General features: G+C 47.7%; 1 protein-coding gene across 1 annotated transcript in view; it reads right to left on the bottom strand.

Annotated features, from left to right (window-relative positions):
* The window catches only part of SCUBE2 (signal peptide, CUB domain and EGF like domain containing 2), a 71,823-nt gene that overhangs the window by 31,493 nt on the left and 18,134 nt on the right, over positions 1–22,196 (bottom strand). The window contains exons 4-13 of the mRNA XM_006089689.3: positions 21,563–21,697; positions 16,582–16,707; positions 13,943–14,059; positions 12,931–13,020; positions 7,455–7,571; positions 6,402–6,524; positions 4,009–4,125; positions 2,523–2,645; positions 1,979–2,095; positions 1,654–1,740 (exon numbers count right to left, since the gene is read on the bottom strand). Of these exons, the coding sequence (XP_006089751.1) occupies positions 1,654–1,740; positions 1,979–2,095; positions 2,523–2,645; positions 4,009–4,125; positions 6,402–6,524; positions 7,455–7,571; positions 12,931–13,020; positions 13,943–14,059; positions 16,582–16,707; positions 21,563–21,697 (1,152 nt within the window). The remainder of the gene's footprint in view (positions 1–1,653; positions 1,741–1,978; positions 2,096–2,522; positions 2,646–4,008; positions 4,126–6,401; positions 6,525–7,454; positions 7,572–12,930; positions 13,021–13,942; positions 14,060–16,581; positions 16,708–21,562; positions 21,698–22,196) is intronic.

Genomic DNA, 22,196 nt, shown 5'->3' with positions numbered 1-22,196 from the left:
CTGGGTAATGGAGAGCTACCTAGTGGCTGGGTCCCACCGCACGCTGCATCCCCTGAGCCCCTCTCTTAACCATGAGCCCAAGAAAGGTTTGGACCTTGAGGAGCCCATCACCTGGGACTGGGGCACCAGGAGCCTCCTAAGAACTACCACTCGTCCATCTGAGATGAATAAGGTGCTCAAATATAACAAAGGGAGAGCCCAAAACAACCTCAGCAGTGAGTTAAAAAAAAAAAAAAAGAGTTCATTTTTGTGCCTTCCCAAGAAAGAAGACCAAAATCCCTTAGTTCCAAAGTTGGACAAGGCTGCTGAAGAACACGGGGAAGGGCAGATTCTCCTAAAAGCAGCTGCTCTGGGAGGACAGGGCTGGGGCCACCAGTCCACACTGAATGCACTCACTACACGTGGCTCGGATTTTCAGGATCTGGAGGCCCTCACTTGGAGAGCCTCATGTGCAGAATTCTCCTCTCCTCCCACAGTCAGCTTAACCACATGTTGGGCTCTGGAGCCAATGACCAGGATTCAAACTCTAGCTCTTCAATTTGTGATGAGAACTTAATCTCCCTGGTTCTCAGCTTTCTCATCTATAAAATAGACATAATTATGGGACCTACATTACCAGGCTGATGTGAGGATTAAATGAGATAATGCAAAAAAAAAAAAAAAAAAAGTGTAGCCTACTATCTGATACAGAGTAAGAATTGTGAACTATTTGCTTGCCCATCCTTGGAGTGGCCTAAATCTCCAAGTGACCATCACTGAGGGTTTGGTGAAACACACCATGATGTCTGCTCTGGCTGGTCCAAACGTTAGGCAAGAAGAACGGGAACGGATAAAGCTTAAGATTTTGGATTCAGATGGCCTGGTCGAAATCCTGGCTCCCCTTTCTTATCTGAGCCACTCTGGGTGCATTATCTCACCTCTCTGAACCTCAGTTTCTTCATTTGGTTAATGAGAATAACAGTAAAATAGGCCTAGAGGGTTGTGATGTGGATTAAATCAGCTAATACATGTAATCCAGTGGCTGGCATATTTTAACTATTTGATCAGTAGATGCGAGCTGTTAGTATCCTGCTTTGGGCTTTTAGCTTTGCTCATATATATAATATGGACATCAAGAACCATTTCTTCATTCAGATGCTCTCATGACATAATCACAGAGATGTCTAAATCTGGGAAGATGAAGCTTCCTAAAAGCTTTAAATTTCATTCTTTTGTTTTGACAAAGCAAAAATGGTTTGGGTCCTTTCTCTGGACAGAATTCTTGCTCCCCCTGTCATACCCATGTCTATCTCCACCAATGCCACGTGCCCCAGGCACACGTTCCCGCTGGGCCTTTGGGGTGCTCTGGGGTAGGGTAGTTTGGGAGACCTGAGTCTCCTGGTCCCAGAGCTCTGCAGGCCTCTGCCCAATATGATGACCCACCAGGGCTGAACACGGAGCCGCCCACCACACCGTGGACACAGTAAGTGTCTGCCACATGGTATGTCAGAGTGCAGGCACCAAGGCTACAGGCAAGAGCATCCTGTCACATGCTCACGGCCTCGAGGAGATGAAGAGAAAAGAAAACAAAGCCAACACCCAGGAACAGCTCCCCAGAGTGAAGCCCACTGCACACAGTGAGCCCCAGAGAGGACACACAGATTCGGTAATTACCCCCGAAAGCAGAGTCATTTGATTTCTGCTGTTTGTTCCTGAGAGGAGGGGAAGTGCCGCAGGTGACAGAGTAGGCCTCTTGCAGTCCTAACAGACAGAAGGTGGATGATCAACACGTAAACAAGGTACAGTCTCACCTGATAGCCGCTAAAATCACCCCCACCCCCACTCCACACAGACCCCTAGAAAAACACCTAGCATGTGGGGTCTCGAAACATCGGCCTCCAGTGATTGGGGTTCGGGGGGAGCCCTTTGAAGGCAGCTAACACCTAAAGGCCAGGAAGGCCTGGCCCTGGCATGAGGACCTGCCCCAGGGACCACTCACCTGAAGAGAGGTGAATGCCAGAGTGACATCTGAGGAAGCACCTGTCTCCTCCGCCACTCTTACCGCAGTGCAGGGACACGTGGGGCGACACACTAGTGGGCAGGGCCCCCTTCACTTCTAGGCAGGACAAAATACAGACATTCACAGAAACAGAAGGACACTTCCAGGTGTGACGAGGACGGCTGGGTCCCATGCAGCAAAGGCCCAAGAAAAGAAGGTAGAGCTGACACCCAGCATAGAACACAAGACACCGGGCACTGTTCCCCACCAAGGGACAGGAGCTATTTGTATGCTATTTTTTTTTTCATGCAGAAAAGCAACCAGAAAAACAGAAGCGAGTATAAACCTATGCAGAAGCACAGAAGGCAACACCAAAGAGCCTGCAAAGTATCTCCTGTTTTTGAACTCTTTAAGGAGTGGCTGCTACAGCTGAGGGGAAAACAATTCCGGGACGGTCAGCAGCACTCCGGGTGCGAGCAGACGTGGGAGAGTGCAGCCGGGCCGGTGGGAGCCCGCTGGCTGGCTGAGCCCTGGTGCCCCTTACCCACACAGTCTTTTTTATTCCAGTGGAGCTTGTATGCAGAGTGGCACTGGCATTCGTAGCTGCCCACTGTGTTCACGCAGACCTGCTGACAGCCTCCGTTGTTGATGCTGCACTCGTTGGTGTCTGGGGAACAAAACACAGCAGCTCCCGTCACAGCAGCCCATCACTGACCCGCTGGCACTAGCCTTCCTTGAGGAAGGAGCAGGAGGGGAGTCACATGGTTGAAACGCACTAAACGAACGGCAGGAGCCGACTGCCTTTAGGATGTGTACTTGGCATCAACTGACCCCACTCTCCACTCCCTGGATTTCCTGGCATGAGCCTCGTCAGGAGAGTCTCAGGTTCCATTCTTGACCAAACCATTCCCTGATTAGGGAAACTCGGAAAGAGTCACACCCTCCTTTCAGATGCCCAAACTCAGATGCTGCACAGGCTTCCAAATTAAAACTCCACCATCCCCCTGAGCTACCTACCAAGGGAGACAGACAACCAGGGCTCCCTGACAGTTCCTGGAGTTGAAGTATAGAGAAGGAAGATGAGTGCACTCATCTCCATCAACCTGAGACTGAGTCCAAGTCAGAGGCGGCTCTAAGTAAAACCCAGACACACATCGTATTCAAGGAACATGCCCGTGGGATTTCTTGAGGGACTAGAAGAGAAGGTTTTTAGTTGTGCCAAGAATGTATTGAAAAGGAGAAGAGAGATAACACTGTCTATAGCAAATCGCTACTACCCATTCTTCTTAAGCACAGGATACAAACATGGAGCAGGAAGTATTTAGGCCACTGGCCCCCAAATCCTCAGACCCTCAGAATCACCTTGGAAGCCCCAGATATTCTGAGTCAGAATCTGACTCTGTGTTCTCAAAGACTGCTGAATGAACCTGCTGGCCAGGCGCGGAGTGGGAGTCATTTGGTGCCAAATCTGATCTATGCCATATTGTCTCCTTGACCATAAGGGCAAATGACATCGGGACCTGTTGCTACATGGGCACAGAGCAGAGAGATAGTCAGGGGTCCAGCTTCCAGCTCAAAGACCTGCTTAAAGAGCAGCTCAAAGGGCTGGAACAGGCCTTGCAGTCCGTTCCTATATACTACAAAGCTGTGGAACTGTTGGTGGCCTGCTGAGCGACTTTACTATCTGCTGGGAAATTGCAATGGATAGGGTATCAGCTCCTGAGCGATTCTCCATTCTCTGAATACAACCATATCAATAGTCAATAAAGAATTCACAGCTGAAGAGCTTAGCTCTTCTCTCTGATCCATATCACACTTGAAGTGTTAAAAGGATACATGGGGGGAGGGGGTGTCCATTAGCCGATGCTTCCCTTGAGTCAATGGATTCAATGCCACTTCACAGGGACTGGAATGTCCCATTCATCCCCCAATGTAGGAAAATTGGCCCTCATCTGGGGACACTTTAAAAGTAAGCCCCGTTCCTCTACTGGCCCAGTCTCTGACTTCAAGAATGTTGGCTTTCTGCTCACCTCCACAGTGGGTAAAGCCATAGAGGGTGTACCCTTTGTTGCAAGCGCATGTGAATGTGCCAGGGTGGTTGATGCAGCTGTGGTCACAGGTCCTATCCAAAGAGCATTCATCCACATCTGTAATTGGAAAGGGAGAAGGCACCTGAAACCAACTCTCAGGGATGCGTGGTGAGAACACATTTATAATAACACCAGTTACTGGGGAAAACAACACAAACAGAATAAAACATTACCTATGAGTTCTCCCACTCACTTGTGTTTTTTTAAAAAAAGTGTTGAGCAGCCCACAAAAAGTATACTCCCTGCCAGGACCCTTCTTTCCAAATTCTGTTGCAAATTCCATTGCCTGTGAGCTCAATTGCTTCCTCTCACCCATGCTTATTCACGGGGCTGAGTAATTTATTGTTGTATTACTAAACAGCAGTCATAATTCCACAAGCTAGGGCAAATTAAAAGGAGAACACACTTGTGTTGGAGATAAATCTGGGTCCTCTCTTTCTGATCTTCCCAGAATGAGTCTTCTGGTCACGGAAGGCCTGTTGATCCTGGGTTTTAATGCCCGCTGTGCTAAAAGAATACATTAATGCTAAGGTCCTCGGTCATTTCCTTATTGCAGACACTGAAATTTGGTGTTTAAGCTCCAAGCTGGATCCTCTTGGACAATCCCTTGGCTTCGTTCCTCCCCCGTGGTTCAGTCCTGTGGGGCTCCTCCCATCCTGGTTCAGTGTGGAGGCATCCCTGGCTTCAGCTGAGGTCCTGAAAACTAGCCTCAAGACCGCATTTGTCAGTGTAATCACCTCTTCTTTCCTGGTCTGGTCCTCACATCTTCCCTGTAGACTAGAATTTCAGAGCTCACTTCCTCAGCTCTTTGCAGGGCTCTGACAGAGTTACGACTTGTGTCTCCAAATGGATAAACCAGGACCAGTGCAGAACTCGGTGGGAGCCAACTAGACCATTGCTAGACCTCTTTTCAACACCAGATGTGCCATGAGAAACTACATTAATAAAAACACAAACATTTGGAAGGGCTAGAAGAATTAAAAAATGAAATAAAAAGGGGAAATTCTTGCAACACCTCTTCTTCCCTAGCTTTTCCCAGAAACCTTGGCAATTTCTTCAGTAAATTTATTCTGTGCAAATATTTGTTCTACCAAGACTGATCAGTGAAAAATGAGAAAAAGTCTGTTTCTTCCCATGTAATTGATGTCACTCTATGAATTCTGTTATTAACATCAGCCAGTTGTGGAGAAAGTAGACTCTTCCAGTAGCTGACTTTGGCTGCTCGTGACGGGCTTTCGCTTTGCCAAGAATAATGAGATCACTTTTCTAATTCCTTTTTAATGTGTTTACACAGCTTAAACAGTATTTCTTGCTCTATACATTATGAAACATTATGTAGAACAGCGAATTTGCTTTCCAAGCCAAATGGATGAAAACCACACAGTTATGGTCTATAGCATGAACCCACTGAATTTAAAGGGGACGTCGATGCTTGAATTGCCTAAGGAAAAAAATCCAAGAAAGAAACCTAATTCACACGCTAAGGTTAAAAAAAAAGGTAATGTTACATCTTTAGTATCTGAAGTGAAGTCAGATATCATATTCTGATTTTTATTTAAAATTCTGGGATTTCTAACAAAATTAAGTTAGGCCATTCTTATTTCCAGAAATGGAACAGGAATAAATGATAGCAAATCTTTTTGGAGAACTTCTTCCTGAAAATATAAATGGTGTCCCCTACCCCAAAGAGCTTACCACCACCCCAAACAGTTACTATCACCCAGAGAAGTTCCTTGCTGCACCCCTTATGTGGGAGGGATGCATCTGAGAAGGGGTCAGCCATCCTCGCCCAGGACCCACCATCCTCTCCTCTACTCAATCCCCTCCCTTCCTCTCCCCAAGCACCAAAGGCTACAAACAAGGGCTACAAGGAAGAGACCAACTAGTTCATGGCCTTGATTATGGGTTAACCCCAAGATTTTGCTGGGAAAAGGCATGTTAACTAAATCTACATATTTTGCCATCAAATTTTGTTATAAAATACATACCATTAAAAGAAACTTTAAAAACGAGAAATTATTCATAATCTCAACACCCTAATACAACCATTTACATTCTATGATCCAAAGCATCTCTAGCATCAGATTAGACCTCTGCTCTAATCACACCACGTAGGTTCTCTGAAGTATTCTCTAATCATTCACAGGTTAATTTCCAAAATATATCAGTGATTTCATTCTACCTAACAGATGAACTCAGCGAGGCACAGGTTGGAGATGGGATTAATGACTCGGTTGAGAAGCCGGACGAGCCAGTCTCTGCCAGGGCAGGGTCTCGTCTTCTCCACTCCAACCAAGGGGCACTGCACAGCACAGCTATGTTTCAGCACATACCTTGGCAAGACTTCTCATCTGTTAATAATTTAAATCCCTTTTTGCAGCTGCAGTCAAAACTGCCCACGGTGTTTTTGCAGAAATGATCGCAACCTCCATTGCGGGTCTGGCACTCATCAATATCTGTAACAGGCAAGCATCGGCAAATCAGACAGCGATACTTGCCTCGTTTTCCACAAGTCCCTGAAGTACTATTGTGTGTGCTTCGTGATTCTCTGAAACAAAAACAGACCCATAGAAGCACTTACGAATGTTTGCTGACGTTTTCAATCTTACACGTGTTTTCTGGTCAGGCTTAACCAATTGTGAAAGACAAGAACCTAGTCCCCTTGAGAACTGTGACTTACACTGCCCTTGACCAGCATTAGGAAACAATCGATGGCAAAGAACAGTGATGTCCTGTTGTATTCTCATCCTTGCCCTGCTCTCTCAAGATAAGGTGGCTCCCTTTGGTATACTTTCCATTCCAGTTTAATCATTAAAGTTATAAGGAAATAGAACATTTGTTTTGGCAAATTACACAACAATCAAATAGCCTTAATGCTTTTAAATGATTTCTGATACTCAAATAAATCTTATCTAAGTTTCATCTGGTAACTGGTTACCTACTATTTATCATGTTGAAGAACGAAGCCTTTGTAGTCTTGCCCATGAAATACTAGTAGGTCATTGGGGTCTCTATTTATCAGTAAAAGTTAAAGGTACGGTTATTAATTAAGTCTCTGGATAACAATCTTGGCTGTTATTTACATAATCTCTAGGCTGTTATTTATGATATGTTGATAGTATCTCCTATAAATGTTCCCTTGAACTTCTGCCTTTGTCTAATAAGGCCACGGCCTGAAATGGATTGTGTGATACATGTAGAAGCTGACCTTCTCAACAGTTAGTGTAATTAAGCTGGTTCTAATTAAGCTCACTCAATTATAACCTCCTACTAGAATGGCTTGCATCAATATGAATTATAAGCAAATCTGGAGTCACTCCAGGAGGTGTGAGGGGAAGAGCTGCCTTTATCCCCACACATTAGCAACACGGAGAGGCACAGGCTACCTTTACAGGTCTTCCCATCCAACTGGAGAGTGAATCCAACGGGACAACTGCAATGAACACCTGTCGAGGTATCCTTACAAGTGCGATCACAGCCTCCATTGTTGACAGCACACGTTTCTGACAAGGAGGTACGAAAAAGGCAGTTAGCTTCCTAAAGAAGTGCTAATACAGGTGAGAGGAAGAAGATATTAGTCCAGTACTAATATTTAACAAAACTGCCCAGCTGATGTGGCTCAGTGGTTGAGCATTGACCTATGAACCAGGAGGTCATATTCAATTCCTGGTCAGGGCACATGCCAGGTTGTAGGCTCAATGCCCAGTGTGGGGTATGCAGGAGGCAGCTGATCAATGATTCTCTCTCATCATTGATGTTTCTATCTCTCTATCCCTCTCACTTCCTCTCTGAAATTAATAAAAAATATTTTTTAAAAAATATTTAACAAAGTTCATGAAAGCCAAGAAGCATGGTGGGGTATTCACGGTTGTACCCCCAAGTCTCTGCACCTGCAGATGAGATAGAGGGAGAGCGGGTGCACTTCCCCCACTCATCTAAGTAAGTGGCATCTCCCAAGGAAGCCTGACAGGGTGACCAGAGGGGTAAAGGAGCCTCTCCCAACCTGCGGAGCTTTTCCTTCCACAGGCTCATTTGAAGCCACTAAAACTTCCTGTTGATCCACAGCCAGGGACCTGCTAAGTATGACACATCTGGCAGGCTAGAGGTGGATACCGAACAGAGAAAAGGGGGGCGTGTTCCTTCCTTAATCCTGAACTCTCTCTCTCTCTCCCTTCAAATAATGCGCAAAACAAGAGAAGGTAAGCCTTGCCCACCCCAACCATTCCCTGGTCGCAGACCAATGGCTTCTTCCTTGCAACTGCCAGTGAACTCAGATTAGAAGTTTACCTTTCCCTGAAAGGAGAAAGAGCTGTCAGAACCACATGCAAAATCAGCCCCAGTTGTTAAATCTCATCTATAGAGAGGCAGAACAATAAGCAAAATGACCTTGTCGTTCTGCATTTCATACAATTACTCTGAGTAACAGACAAATGCTCTTCAACATTCACTCAATTGTTAGCATCTAGGTATCCAGAAATCTGGTTTTACTTCCATAGCTACCTCATTGGAGAGCCTAGGGGCACAAGCTTAGCTCTAAGTAAATATGACAGACATGACATATATGTTTACATGCTTCTTCTCAAAACCTCACTAAAGTGATTTTTAAAGTACAGATCCTTAAGGCAAAGAAAATAGCAGAGACTAGGTGAAAGGTGTCAGATATTCTGGTGTCATGTCCGAGGAGGAGCAGTAATTGGTGTAGCGGAAAGCTAACCCCTAGTGGTCTGCAGAGGGGGTGCTAATGAGTGGTAAGCTCATGTGAACTACTGAAGCCCAGAAGGCCCAGGAATTGGAGGTAACAAGTTACTCTAGAGCAGCGGTTCTCAACCTGTGGGTCGCGACCCCTTTGGGGGTCGAACGACCCTTTCACAGGGGTCGCCTAAGATCATAGGAAAGCACATATATAATTACATATTGTTTTTGTGATTAATCACTATGCTTTAATTATGTTCAATTTGTAACAATGAAATAGGGGGTCACCACAACATGAGGAACTGTATTAAAGGGTCGCGGCATTAGGAAGGTTGAGAACCACTGCTCTAGAGGCAGAGGTGAGGATGGAAGACTGATTGAGAGTCTATATAACAAACAGATAAACCCCAAGATTCCTTCCTAAGTTCCACAGTCAGATGACTACCTCCTCCTTATTGGGCTACATCAGAGACATTTATTCTGGAGAAGAGGGACCAGAGAAGAACTGGACTCAAGGGCACCAGGAATAGCAGAGGGGAGGAGGAGGTACTGTCAGTGAAAGTCTATACCAACAAAGAGAAATGGCAAATTCTCCCACTTGCAGTCAAGCCTATGTCCCCTCAGCAGGAGATTGAAAGGTTCCTCTCCATAATCAACCAAGGACCTTGTATGCATATATGCATGGCCCACAGACACAGACAATGGGGTAGTTGTAACTCCTGTATTGATCCTCTAATTTTCTTCTCTTTTCTCTTCTTTACATTTTTGTTCTACTTTCTAGGAAATTTTTCTTTTCTTCCCAGGGGCTGGGGCGGGGAGCGGGGGCGGACTGGAGGGGGTCAATGGGGAAAATAAGTAAATAAATAAATAAATAAAATTGAGAGTTAGAAAGAAAGAAAGAAAGAAAGAAAGAAAGAAAGAAAGAAAGAAAGAAAAAGATTCCTCTCCAGATAAACTGACCTACCCAAGTGAAAACAGCTATAGATACCGGCACTTGAGGATCTCCAAATGAAATGGCTAAGACACTGCCCTCACTCAAGCATAAAGCCCACCAGCTGACAATATCCAACGGGCTTTTAGTATTTCACTATTAAATATGAAAGTCAGCCAACAGTCACGAGGCATTTCAGAAAAGTCTCTAATATGAGATAAATACACCAAGTCAAACAAACAGGGAACTTGGAGGAAACAAAGATAATACAGAAAACAAAAGAGAAGTTCTAAAAAAAAAATCTTATCATTTATTTCCTTAGAGAGATCAGAAGAGCATCCATGAAATACGAACAGGTTCCTACAACAAAAGACCAAAGTAGAAATTTAAAAAGAATCCTATAAAAGGATTAGGGGGAGAAGGGGTGGGAAGAAAAGAAAAGAAAAATTTCCTAGAAAGTAGAACAAACATGTAAAGAAGAGAAAAGAGAAGAAAATTAGAGGATCAATACAGGAGTTACAACAGCCAGCTAATAGGCGTTCCAGAGAGAAAGAACAGAGAACATGGGATGAAGAAAATTATTAAAGAAAAAATTATGAGAAAACTCAGAACCAGAGGACTTGGATGTCCATATTAAAAAAGCCAACTGAGTGCTCAGCATAAGAGGAGGGAAAAGTCCCACAGTGAGGGGCATGATTGTGAAATTTCAGATCCCTGGGGGCAAGGAGACGACCCTAAAAACATCTGGAGAGAAGCTTTCATAGGTGCCATAGAAAGGATAAAGAGTAAAAAAGACTTTAGACTTTTTGAAACAACACTGAATGCTTAAAAACAATAGAGCGCTATTCCAAACTCCGATGGAATATTCTTTCCAGCTGAATTCTATAGTGAGCCAAAGCTTCAATGAAATGTGGAAGTGGAATATAGAGGCATTTCCAGGCATGCAAAGTGTTAAAATATCTACGTTTACCCATGGAAACTAACGAAAAAGACATGGGATCCACCAAAACAGGAGAGTGGTGAAGGGAATGCCAGGCTGGTGCGAAGGGGAAGCCCAGAGAGTCAGGCCCCCCTAGAGCAGGTGGCAGCCTCAGAAGACACTTTTTAAACAGAAAACAGAATCGGTAAGTTAACTGCTGTATTGACTTTAACACACTGAAAAGCGTTTCAGAGCTCTGCCAGAAATGTGTAAGAGAACTGGTAAGAAGTACTTAGAAAATGAAGCTGACAAAGAAAATACAGTCATAGCACATCATGTGACTCTCGGGTAAATCATATTTAGATATTCACAGTCTCATGATGTAAACACATAATACTGATTTAAATCGTGATAAAACCATGTTAAGGGTATGAGGGAGAGAGAGACAAAGAGTGAGAGTTAGGGGATGGGGCAGAAGAGAATGAAAATTTAGTGTTTTGTAGCAGGAAGTCAAAAGCTAATATCTAAAACTGACCCATCAAGACATAACTGTAAAATATCTCAAGAAAACTAGAAAAAAAAAGAAATAACTGTATAGACTTCACTTTTCAGAAATATGGGGAAAGGGGGTCAGGAGAAGAAATAACTAGGAGAATTCAAAATTGTTGCCTCTGCCCTGCCAGTGTTGCTCAGTGGTTGAGCACCAACCTATGAACCAGGAGGTCACTGTTGGATTCCAGGTCAGGACACATGCCTGGATTTCAGGCTTGATCTCCAGTAGGGGGCGTGCAGGAGGCAGCTGATCAATGATTCTCTCTCATCATTGATGTTTCTATCTCTTTCTCCCTCTTTCTTCCTCTCTGAAATCAATAAAAAATATTTTTTAAAAATTATTCCTCTGGCAAATGGGCTGAGGAAATGTGAGTTAGGAAACAAGGACATGATGTATCTCATTACAAGCCTCGTAGTGCTAATTAAGTTTTTTTTTAATATATATATTTTATTGATTTCAGAGAGGGAGAGAGAGATAGAAACTCAATGACGAGAATCACTGATCGTCTGCCTCCTGCATGCCCCTACTGGGGATCAAGCCCACAACCTGGGCATGTGCCTTGACCAGAATCGAACCCGGGACCCTTTAGTCATAGGCCGACGCTCTATCCACTGAGCCAAACTGGCTGGGGCACTAATTAAGTTTTTAAAGTTTTTATATTATTCATATGTAATGTGCTATTTTGATTTAAGGCAATCAAACACAATAATGTTAATAGGGCAGAAGAGAGCTCAGAAACGTCGCCTGCCTGGTGACCAATGGCTGCTCAGTACCTTCGCTAACTGCTAAATCAAAAGATAGGCTTTGTTTAAGTCAAGCCCAGCTTCCTCCAGAATAAAAATGTGTCAGAGGATCTGTCTGACACCACGCTCACAGCCACCACCCCGACTTGCGCTGTCATCTCCAGCTGCACTGTGGGACCTGCTGCAGACCCTCCCCTGTCCCACAGCCCAGGGCCCCTCTCTCCATTCATCTCTGACATTGACATGGGCTGCAGCCAGGAAGAGGAGATGCCCTGGACAAAAATAACCGACACAGCAGCAGCCGCGGAGGGGCTGCCCGACACGCCTCTCGGCTCACAGTTGCCGAGAAGGATGGGGACTGACATTCTGAGGAACCCATGTTACTGACCACCCACTAGGTCTCAGGCATTGGACTCGGGGCACTTGTGCATATTGTTACCTTAACTGAGCTTCCTGACAACTCTACAAGGTAGGTCTTAGTGCAGCCGTGGGCAAACTACGGCCTGCGGGCCGGATCCGCCCGTTTGAAATGAATAAAACTAAAAAAAAAAAACGACCGTACCCTTTTATGTAATGATGTTTACTTTGAATTTATATTAGTTCACACAAACACTCCATCCATGCTTTTGTTCCGGCCCTCCAGTCCAGTTTAAGAACCCATTGTGGCCCTCGAGTCAAAAAGTTTGCCCACCCCTGTCTTAGTGCGTGTATTATAAAGAAAGACTAATGGGAGGCGAGGCTCAGGGCAGTTTACCCAGGTGTCACCGTTAGTTGGGGCAGCGCTAGGCGCTAACCCGGTTATTCTGATGGCTGGGCTGGTGCTCTTCCCACAATACCAGGGTCTCGGGTGATGACTAAACAGCAGTGGGTGAAGATCAGATTCACCCTGGCTTGACAGGAGCTGCTAACCCCAGTCCAGCTGGTCTGAGGGCACATGGGTCCCAGGTTCAGTCCCGATGTGGTAAATTGGGAGGGAAATGGACAATGAGGGGGCCATGGAGAGAGGGTGAGGGGTCTCGCCTACCCATGAGCAGCCGCCGTTTCACCCGTTTATCCCCGTCCACCACTGAGGTGGCATTGTTCTCCATCACCTCCAGGGCAGTGTCCTCTCGCTCTACAAGAAATGCAACAGAGCACAATTCTCAGAACGAATGAGTCAGATGAGTCATCGCCGGCACAACCACTTCCGCTGAAATCCCAGACATGAGAACAATGTGAGAAATGCGCCTGTTCGCTTGATAATAACGTGTTGTAACGAGGCTCTGTGGGAAACGCAGCACGCTAAGTGTGTGCAGAGCCTTGGTGAATAATACGGAAAGATTTCTGAAGCATGTTGCACTGACCAAAGAGACACCAGGGAATACAAGCTTCAGATTCACGCCAGGGCCCTTAGTCCAGCCAAGGACACGCCATGCAAGACAGGGCAGGCGTCCCACCAGGAATATGCGATCCTGGCTCCTGCAGACCGTAGAGGCCACTGTGTCATCACCACAGCTTCAACTTGCTATCGCCCCAGCCCCTTGGGATGTGTTGTCCAGTCTCTTCAGGAGAAGCCTCGTCCGGGAGAGGTGAAAGGGCTTTCCAAGGTCGCACATGGAGAGAGGGACTCCATTCCCTACCACTCCCACTGCCACGTGTGAAGCAGCACGGGACCCGTTTGGGGCCAAATGCATTGCAAGCATCTGCATCTGGTGCTAAACACCATTAATAATTGGTTAGGGTGAGGCTGAGGCTGAGGCTGAGGCTGAGGGTGAGGGTTAGGATGAGGGTTAGAGTTAGTAAGGGTTAGGGGTAGGGTGAGGGTTAGGGGTAGGGTGAGGGTTAGGGATAGGGATAGGGTGAGGGTTAGGGATAGGGTGAGGGGTAGGGTTAGGGTTAATTATGGTTAGAGGTAGGGTGAGGGTTAGAGTTAGTTAGGGGTAGGGTGAGGGTGAGGGTAAAGGTTAGGGTTAGAGTTGGTTAGGGTTAAGGTTAGCTAGGGTTAGGGATGGGCAGGCTGGGATAGACCCTCACCCGGTATGGGGGTCACCACTCACCGAGGCAGCTCCTCCCATCTGTGTGCATCTTGTACTGTGGGTGGCAGCTACACTCTGGACCTTCAGCTGTGTCCTCACAGGAGTGCTGGCACCCACCGTTGCCATGGTTACAAGTCACTGAGAGGAAAACGAATCAATACATAAAGCACTGAGATTTCCGCAACCAGGGCTGTGTTTGCTCCAGAGAACTCTGATTCTCATGCAGTCAGTACGTGAGCATGACTGACAGAGAGAGTACGTGCCGGCACTGTGTATGGAAGAGAGCCTAACTCAGACCTTGTCTCTGTCTAGGTGAACAGGTAGTCACAGTGTGAAATGGAGAAATGCTGAATGACAGATCTGTGCAAAATTGTATAGTAGGGGGAGATGGGTGGGGTGTGTGGGGATTTTCACCGTTTAAGGGAAATTATACCAAAATATTCTAGACTGCTGCCTTGCTCCGTCAGGAGAAGTTTGCACACACATGCAGCTGCACGGGGCTCTGGGAGATGCACCAACACTCTATGTCTACGTACAATATTTAATTTGTACATATGTGTTCAAATCAGATTCCATCTGGATTAGTTAGGAAGGGTGGGTAGGCAGAGGAAATGATGATTCCTTGCACATAATTAATGCAATATTAATCAGTAATTACACAGACCATGTATGAGTGCATTGATGACAAGCCAAAAAAAAAGAAGAAGCCACTATCCTTTCATCAAACTGAACAGTGCTTACCTCTAACAAAGGGAACAGGAGGCGGGAGGTGATATTTTCTTTACACACTTTGGACGGTTTGAATTCTTACATAAGCATTTGTGATTTTTCTAATTTAAGAGAATGAACTGCACATTTGTGATGTGAGAGACAGTTCTGTGATTATAGTCATGTCAATATTGTGTTGTGCATGTGAACAAGTAAGTAGGAAAATGAAAAAAGTGAAACAGCTGGTGATGTGGCAAAATTCTGGATCTTTTATAATTATAAAGTTATTTGAGCAGTGGCATCTTAAAACCATCTTAAATTTTTAAAAATAAGCTTTCAGAGATTCTCCTGGGCCCTGGGAAACGGGGGCAGGCCAAGCCCCCCCCCCCCCCCCCCCCCCCCCCCCCCCCCGCACAGGTCTCGGGAGGCCTGGGGCCTCCTTTGGAGATGCCTGGAGCCAGGACAGGTGCTCTTCGCTCTGCCCAGCCACGGACCCCCCGGGGACAGCCTCACTGCGGGGACACCCCCTGGGGACCCCGCCCCCACCCCCAGAGCCTGTCAGAACTCATCTGTGATGGTGGCACCAGCCCTGGGTCGGCAGGCTTCCAGGCTGCATGGCTTTGTGATGGGGACAGTGGAAAGAAGTCTCTCACCAGCAAAACTGTCTCATCTCAACTCATTATATTGTGCACCTGAAACTTATATGTTTTATTTTAATTTAAAAAAATACAAAAATAAAAAGGAATGCAGTGACTTTAAAAACAAACAAACAACTGTCTCCTCGCCTCTTAACCACTACAGTCTACTCACTGTGAACTACCCTCCCTGGCCAACTGCAGGAACTTCTAGAAGGGCGTGGCTCTGGGCAGAGTTCCCACAGGGACCCCCGCAGTGTTTCCTCGGGCCTGAAAGCGGTTGAGGCACACCTTGAGTGGAGAGTTGTTTCCTACTAGCCATCGGAGCTTTATTACTGTATCTCGCCATCGTGTGGCAGCTGTGTCTGGACTGTGCGCACCATTTATTGATCCATTAATTTAAAAGATGTGGACTGAGCACAGCCTGTGGTAGGCACCAGGAGAAGACTGAGAGGCAAAAGTAAGACAAGGTCCTGACTTGGAGGGACTCATAGTTGGGTAGACACACATAAATACACAATTTAACCCAGAGGGTCAAACCCTATGCGTGACTCTGCTGTGGGAGGCCATGGGGAGGATTCAGAGGCAGGAGAGCTTGGCCACTAAGAGTGCCAGCCCTAGAGGTAGGCAGACCCACCCTTGAATCCTAATTTTTTCACTCATTCCCCGTGTGACCTTGTTGCTTTACCTTCTCCACAATTTTCTCAACTAAAAATGAGAATGATGTTTAGCTCCTAGGATGGTGACTGTAAGAATTAAATGGGACGTGATACATCTTCGGGCAAGACTTTGCACATAATAAATGCCCCCCCCCCGGCCCCGCCCCAAAGGTAGCCACCACCCTTGTCATGATTAGAAGTTAGGCAGGATATTAAAAGTTGAGTGAGAGTTCACCAAGCCAGGAAGGGAGGAGTGCTGGGAAAAGGCTTGTGGGCATGAGAGAATGTGGGCTGCTCTCTGATCTGAAAGGCAAGAAGAGGCGGACACGGCTTCTAAGAGAAGCAGGGACCAGGTAGCAACCAACTATGATTGCCAGAGGAGTAAGTTTGATTTTATCCCGTGGGAATGGGGATACGCAGCCCCCAACATTCACACTCCTTACTCCTGAATTTCATTTCCTTCTTATTGGTTCCATAAAAAAGCACCACTTCCCTTCCCTTTGGGGGCTACTCAGTGGAGGTCAGTGTCTCAGGCCCGCGGCCTTCCGTGCTGCCGCTGTGGCATGAGGAGGCATTTCTGATGCTGGGCTGCCGATGACAGATGCCAGCATTGGGGCAGGATGGTGCCCGGCACGGGTGTGCGCCGGTCTATACTTACAGATGCAGTCTCTCTGGTTCTTGGCCAGCTCAAAACCAGGCCTGCATTCGCAGGCGACGCTGCCCTTTGGAGCCTCTTTGCAGATGTGACTACAGCCGTGGTTCTTATTCATGCAGCTCAGACCCTCTGCAAAACAGAGCAGCATGGGACCAACGGTGAGCCGCAGGCCTGCCTGCCTAGGTCTCCAGCAGCCCCATATTTTTAAAGAATATGTCATTAAAATCAAGGCAGGACAATTAACAGAGACATGAAAAATGTCTTATGTCACCCAGGAGATAAGATGTCTCAATTCTCCAAAAAGAAAGCTCCCACCAGTGTGGAGTCAGAGCCTGCTGACCCCGCTGACCCCAGGAACAGGTTACCAATGCTGGTCAAAGACGCAAAGAGAGTGTCCCCAGGAAAACCTGCAGAGAGACTGAAGAGGAGCCCCAATATTTTCACATACTTTCAAAGACAATTTTCAGGAAATTCCAACCCTCCTCTCTACCCCCACCAATCCACACTTGGGAGGTGACTGTGACCACCATGTTCTGGCACCACCACATGGACACCTGTCCAGGGGCCCCTCTGTTGTGACTTCCTTAGTTAGTCCCTGGGCCCCTCCCTCAGCAGGCTTGAGGCACAAGCTTCTAACAGTGTCATACAACAACAACATGACAACTCAGAGAACAGAGAGAGGCCTCCTACGTGTGGTTTGCCTTGGCTGCGGTATAATTCTTTCAGGCCGGATATATTATAGGTTTCATTAGGCCCAATCTTGTGGGAACGGTGGCGGGAAGGGGGACAGGTGGTTATTTTCCCGGGTGGTTAGACATACATGGAAATGATGGGGCCACAGCAAAGTGTACTCCCTGTGGTTGGCAGCATTGTGCTGAGAACTGGACGCCTGCCGGCACTCCGGGGAACTATCACCATACCCGAGAGCATTCTCCCAACGCCGGCTGTTTGTGGTGCATTATTAAGTACACACTCGTGTGATGCTTCTTCAAATTTGCGCAACGCAACTCTAAAACATCTTTGCGAGCAGGGATTTTGTTCTCATTGGCTCTCTACTAACAAGATACTTTTTAATCCTGGAAGTAGCACTGTTTTAAATATAAGTACAAAAGGTTTTCATTCCACTTCTCTAGGATCCCACACTGCTCTGTATCGTTCCCCAAAAACCTTAGCCCCTGGGTTCTAATGAAGTCAAGTCATTTCTCTCCAATTCTACCGCAGAGCCATCGGCCTGCGCTTAACTGGAGTAAATGTTCAATACAAGCAGATGCCATTCCTATTCCCAAAGGCAGCACACCAGTGAACCCATCCCACAGCCTCCTAAAGCCACCTTGGTTTTCATCTGCCGGGTCCGAGCTGTTTGAACGCCAGCACTCTGTCTGCTGGAAGTTGCTGGGACTCATATGCCCAGGCCAGGGGCTGCTGTCAATTGATACAGAGCGGCTTGCACTGGGTCAGTGGAAACTCTTTGCTCCGGCTGGTGATTTCTGAAGACGTTATTTTTTCCCAGTGCCAAGAGCTGCCTCTGGAAGCAGTGTCCTGTCTTCCTGGGCAGGCACAGCAAGCATTACGTCTGTCCCTGGGTCAGCAGAGCCTCTGAAATGACAGGCGCCAGGAGCACCTAGGGGTGCAGGGAACGGTGCCCGAGAAAAGGTGGCACTGACACCTGCAAAGGACACTCCCCAAACGGGCCAGCTGCTTCTTTGCCTTCTTCCCTTTCAAGTCTGCTTACAAGTCTGTTAAGACATTTTCAAAGCGACCTTTACAAAATAATATTTTGTAAGAACTGTGTGCCAGACGCCACAGAGCTACACATCAGTTGCCCCCTGATGTCCTATCGTATCAAGCTAGACCTAAACGTACCAGGAGACCATGGAGCTTTCAATGGCTCTCGAGGTGCTGGGCTTTTCAAGGGGTGGCCCGGAGCTTTTCAGAGCAGCCTGACTCAGAACAAGCGCACTGCTGGGGAGGCAGGGGGGGCTGGTCCGCACCGGGAGGCCCAGCCATCCGAGGTCCTGGCTCCCCCAGAAGTGGGCCTGGCAGTCAAGTTAGGGTTGTCCGTTCCCCAGGAGGGAAACAGCTCAGAAACATTGGAAATGCCCCATTCTGGCGATCCCCAGACTCAGGCTCTCAATGAAGAATACTTCTGGAAGCCGAATAAAAATATGCCTTGCCAACAGGGCGAGAAACATTCCGCAAAGGGGGGCGCAAGCCCCGCTGAGAGCACAGCCCCTTCCCTGCGACCCTGACACCGTCCCCACTCCTCTGAAGAGGCAGCGGTACCAACATCTGAAAATACGCTCCGAGCAGACAAAACCAAAGAGGGATGCTCATTCTGAGAGCCTGAGCACCATGAATAGGGACAAAGGCAGGCCAGGCGACGTCTCTCTCCAGCCCACCCCCATTACATGGGTGAAAACACACAGTCTCTCTGGCAGAGCTTCGGGGTCTCTGAGAATTAAATCAACCGCTTGAGCTTCCCCTCAGAATCAGCTATGAGGATCCCCTAGGCCCGTGGTCGGCAAACTGCGGCTCGAGAGCCACATGCGGCTCTTTGGCCCCTTGAGTGTGGCTCTTCCTAAGCCTTAGGAGTACCCTAATTAAGTTAATAACAATGTACCTACCTATATAGTTTAAGTTTAAAAAATTTGGCTCTTAAAAGAAATTTCAATCGTTGTACTGTTGATATTTGGCTCTGTTGACTAATGAGTTTGCCGACCACTGCCCTAGACTGAAGGACATTCAGTGAAAAATTACTGAAAACAACAGCAGCACTAGAAAACGCTCTCTTACAGTGCTACCTTCTTTTCACCATTTTTCGAGTCTCCACTGTGGGTTTTAAAGCCCATTTTAATACCGTTTCTAAGGGTTTAATGTGCGTGTCAGGGAGGAAATCCTAAAGGAGCGCCGTTTAGAGACTGTTCTATTTGAAGAGTTAAACCGCAGGGTGGAAGGGGTCCCCGCCGCAGCGCGCTATAACCTGTTGGCTCACGCTGACAGGCATTTGCCAAGCCATCGGGGTGAAACACAACAGAAAGTCACAGAGCGCTTCCAGACCACAACTCAGATTCTTGGATTTTGGTTTTAGCTCCAGACAAATACGTTCGTTTTAAGTACTCTTTGGGGGTTCCAAGAATGTCTGAATTGTAGAAAATCTAGGAAACACAGATTGTGGAGAGGAACTGCTTTAGTGTTGACTTCTGTTATGAGGAGCCTGTGTCTGGAATCAGCCTGGGGGGCTTGCCCGGGGGGAGAGAGAGGCCACCTCTGGAAGTTCCAGGGTTCCGGATGCGCGGCCTTGCCAGTGGGTGGGACCCACAGAGGGAGGGGTGCTGCTCAAGCAATGGCTTGACCTATAGGTGCCCATCTCCCCCCCAGAGTGACTTCTCAGGAAGCGCTTTTGTTTTGTTTTGTTAGTCCTCACCCGAGGATATTTTCCCATTGACTTTCAGGGAGAGTGGAAGGGAGAGGGAAAGACAGAGAGAAACATCGATGTGAAAGAAACACATCCACTGGCCGCCTCCCACACGAGCCCCGACCAGGGCCCGGGCTGGGGAGAAGCCTGCAACCGAGGCACGTGCCCTTGATCGGAATCGAACCCAGGACCCTTTGGTCTGCAGGCCAGTGCTCTACCCACTGAGCCCAACTGACTAGGGTTCAAGAAGCAGCTTTGAGCAACCTAAGGGGAGATGCTCTGAGCCCAGATCACTTATGCTGCTGGCATCTTCATTCTTCCCGACGCAGAGCTCACCTAAGGGTCCAGAGAGACCAGCAGGAAAATGAAAGCCAACTGCCACTCCATCCAGCCTGCATGCGACAGAGAGCTGCACGCTGGAGGTGGAGCGTGAAAACCCTGCTCAGACACTGACGGTGAACCCGCGGGTGGTGAGAGCCATCAAGCCCATGGCCCCCGGGCATTCTCTGACTCTGACCGTGCTTAGCACCAAAACAGACTTTCCGGTTAGGTATAAGGAAGGAGCCATCCTGCCTAGAAAATGAGGCAAAAGTCGTCTTCCACAAAGAAACCCTTGAAAAGTCACTGAAACCACAATTAAAATAATAAACCTACAAATCTGTGAGTAAGAAATGGGAGAACTGAGGATGGCCTCATTCTTACGTTATTAAAAAGGAGTCGATAGTCTAATATGTAGGGTACTTCCTTTGAACACAGGCACAGGCAACCCTGGGAGAAGAAAGGCAGCCACCAAAATGCGATTATGTGGCTTTGGAAAAAGCAGAGAGGAATTAAAAGCCCGTCATTTGGTTAAGAGTGGCTGACTGGCCACATGCACTCAACCCTCCTCCCTCCCGAGAGTCCACTGAACTAAGAGAGGAGTAAGACAAGGTATCAACTCAAAGCAGAGAGAATAAAAAGAAGGCCATCAAAGGAGTTTTCTGCAAATGTATGGAGGAATTGTAAGTGGTGGCATGGGTGAAGGAAACCACGGCACAGAGAGCCCAAGTCTGGGGGCGGGGGGTGGTCCCCTGCCCCCTGGAGCCTCAGAGGCTCAGAGTTCAAAAATGCAAAACACAGGGAAGGCCAGGCCTAGCCGGGGGCTGCACACGGGGCAGAGCCCGGGAAGCTCCATGGGAAGGCTCCAGCCCTTCCCCACCTGCCCTGGGCAGGGAGCAGGCTCGCACTTGGTGCTGTGGTTTGCAGCACGTTTTCTGAAAAACTTGGCAGAGTGTCCATTTCTCCTGAGACATCTAGTCATGTTTGAAATGTACTCTTTTGAAAGATTAGAATCAGAGACTGGGAAGTTTGAAGAGACCGCAGAGCCCAGCCGCTTGCTCTGCCAGGTGAGGGAGGAGAAGCTAGGGTCACTTGCCCACGGTTACCCAGCAGCAGAGCCTGGATGTCCGCAGCCTCCAGACTTTCTTTGGCCCAAGCTTCCCTTCTCAAGCCACTGAGGGTGGGAGATTCTCAGACGAGACCCCGCCCCCTCCCAGCCCCCCTACCCCCCCCCCCTTCCCGCGAAGGTACCTTCAGAGCGGTGAATGCACGTGTGCTGGTTGTCGCTCAGGAAGAAGCCCTCCTTACAGCGGCACTCGTAGCTCCCCAGGGCGTTGAGGCAGGTGTGCTGGCAGCCGCCGTTGTTCTCCAGGCACTCGTCCACGTCTGGAGGGGAGAAGGCTTAGCCTTGGCGGTGGGAACTGTTTCAATGCCCCACCCAGCCCGGCAGCTCAGGGATTCCTACTGAGCAGAGATATGGGCCCTCTTCCCATCCCTGCACCACAGAAACTGTAAGAATTGAAGCCAGTGGGACCCCAGATGATTAACCAACCCTCACGGGCCTGGGGCTCACTTTAGGAAAGGCCTCCCAGGTGCACACATGAGAATCAATTTAGTAAACACTGATTGGAACACGCTCGCTTTCCAAAATACGTGGTCGGTCGGGGGGGCGTTAAGATACAGGAGTGAGATCAAATGCTTTCCTCCCGAGCCGTTCTTTTGCGGGAAGAGACAAAGTTCTATTAAACGTGAGACGTTGTCAAGTAGGATGAAGAACGAGAGGGCTTTTTGGCTCGGGATAAGGTGGTTTTTTGAAAAGCTGGGAGGAGGCCTGCCGGATTCTTCTCTACAACCACGAAGGGTTCCAGCAAAGAGATGGAACAGC

This window comes from Myotis lucifugus, unplaced genomic scaffold (assembly GCF_000147115.1).
Source record: "Myotis lucifugus unplaced genomic scaffold, Myoluc2.0 scaffold_61, whole genome shotgun sequence".
Taxonomy (NCBI): Eukaryota; Metazoa; Chordata; class Mammalia; order Chiroptera; family Vespertilionidae; genus Myotis; species Myotis lucifugus.
Note: the sequence above shows the minus strand (reverse complement) of the source record. Positions and strands in the feature narration are given on the sequence as shown.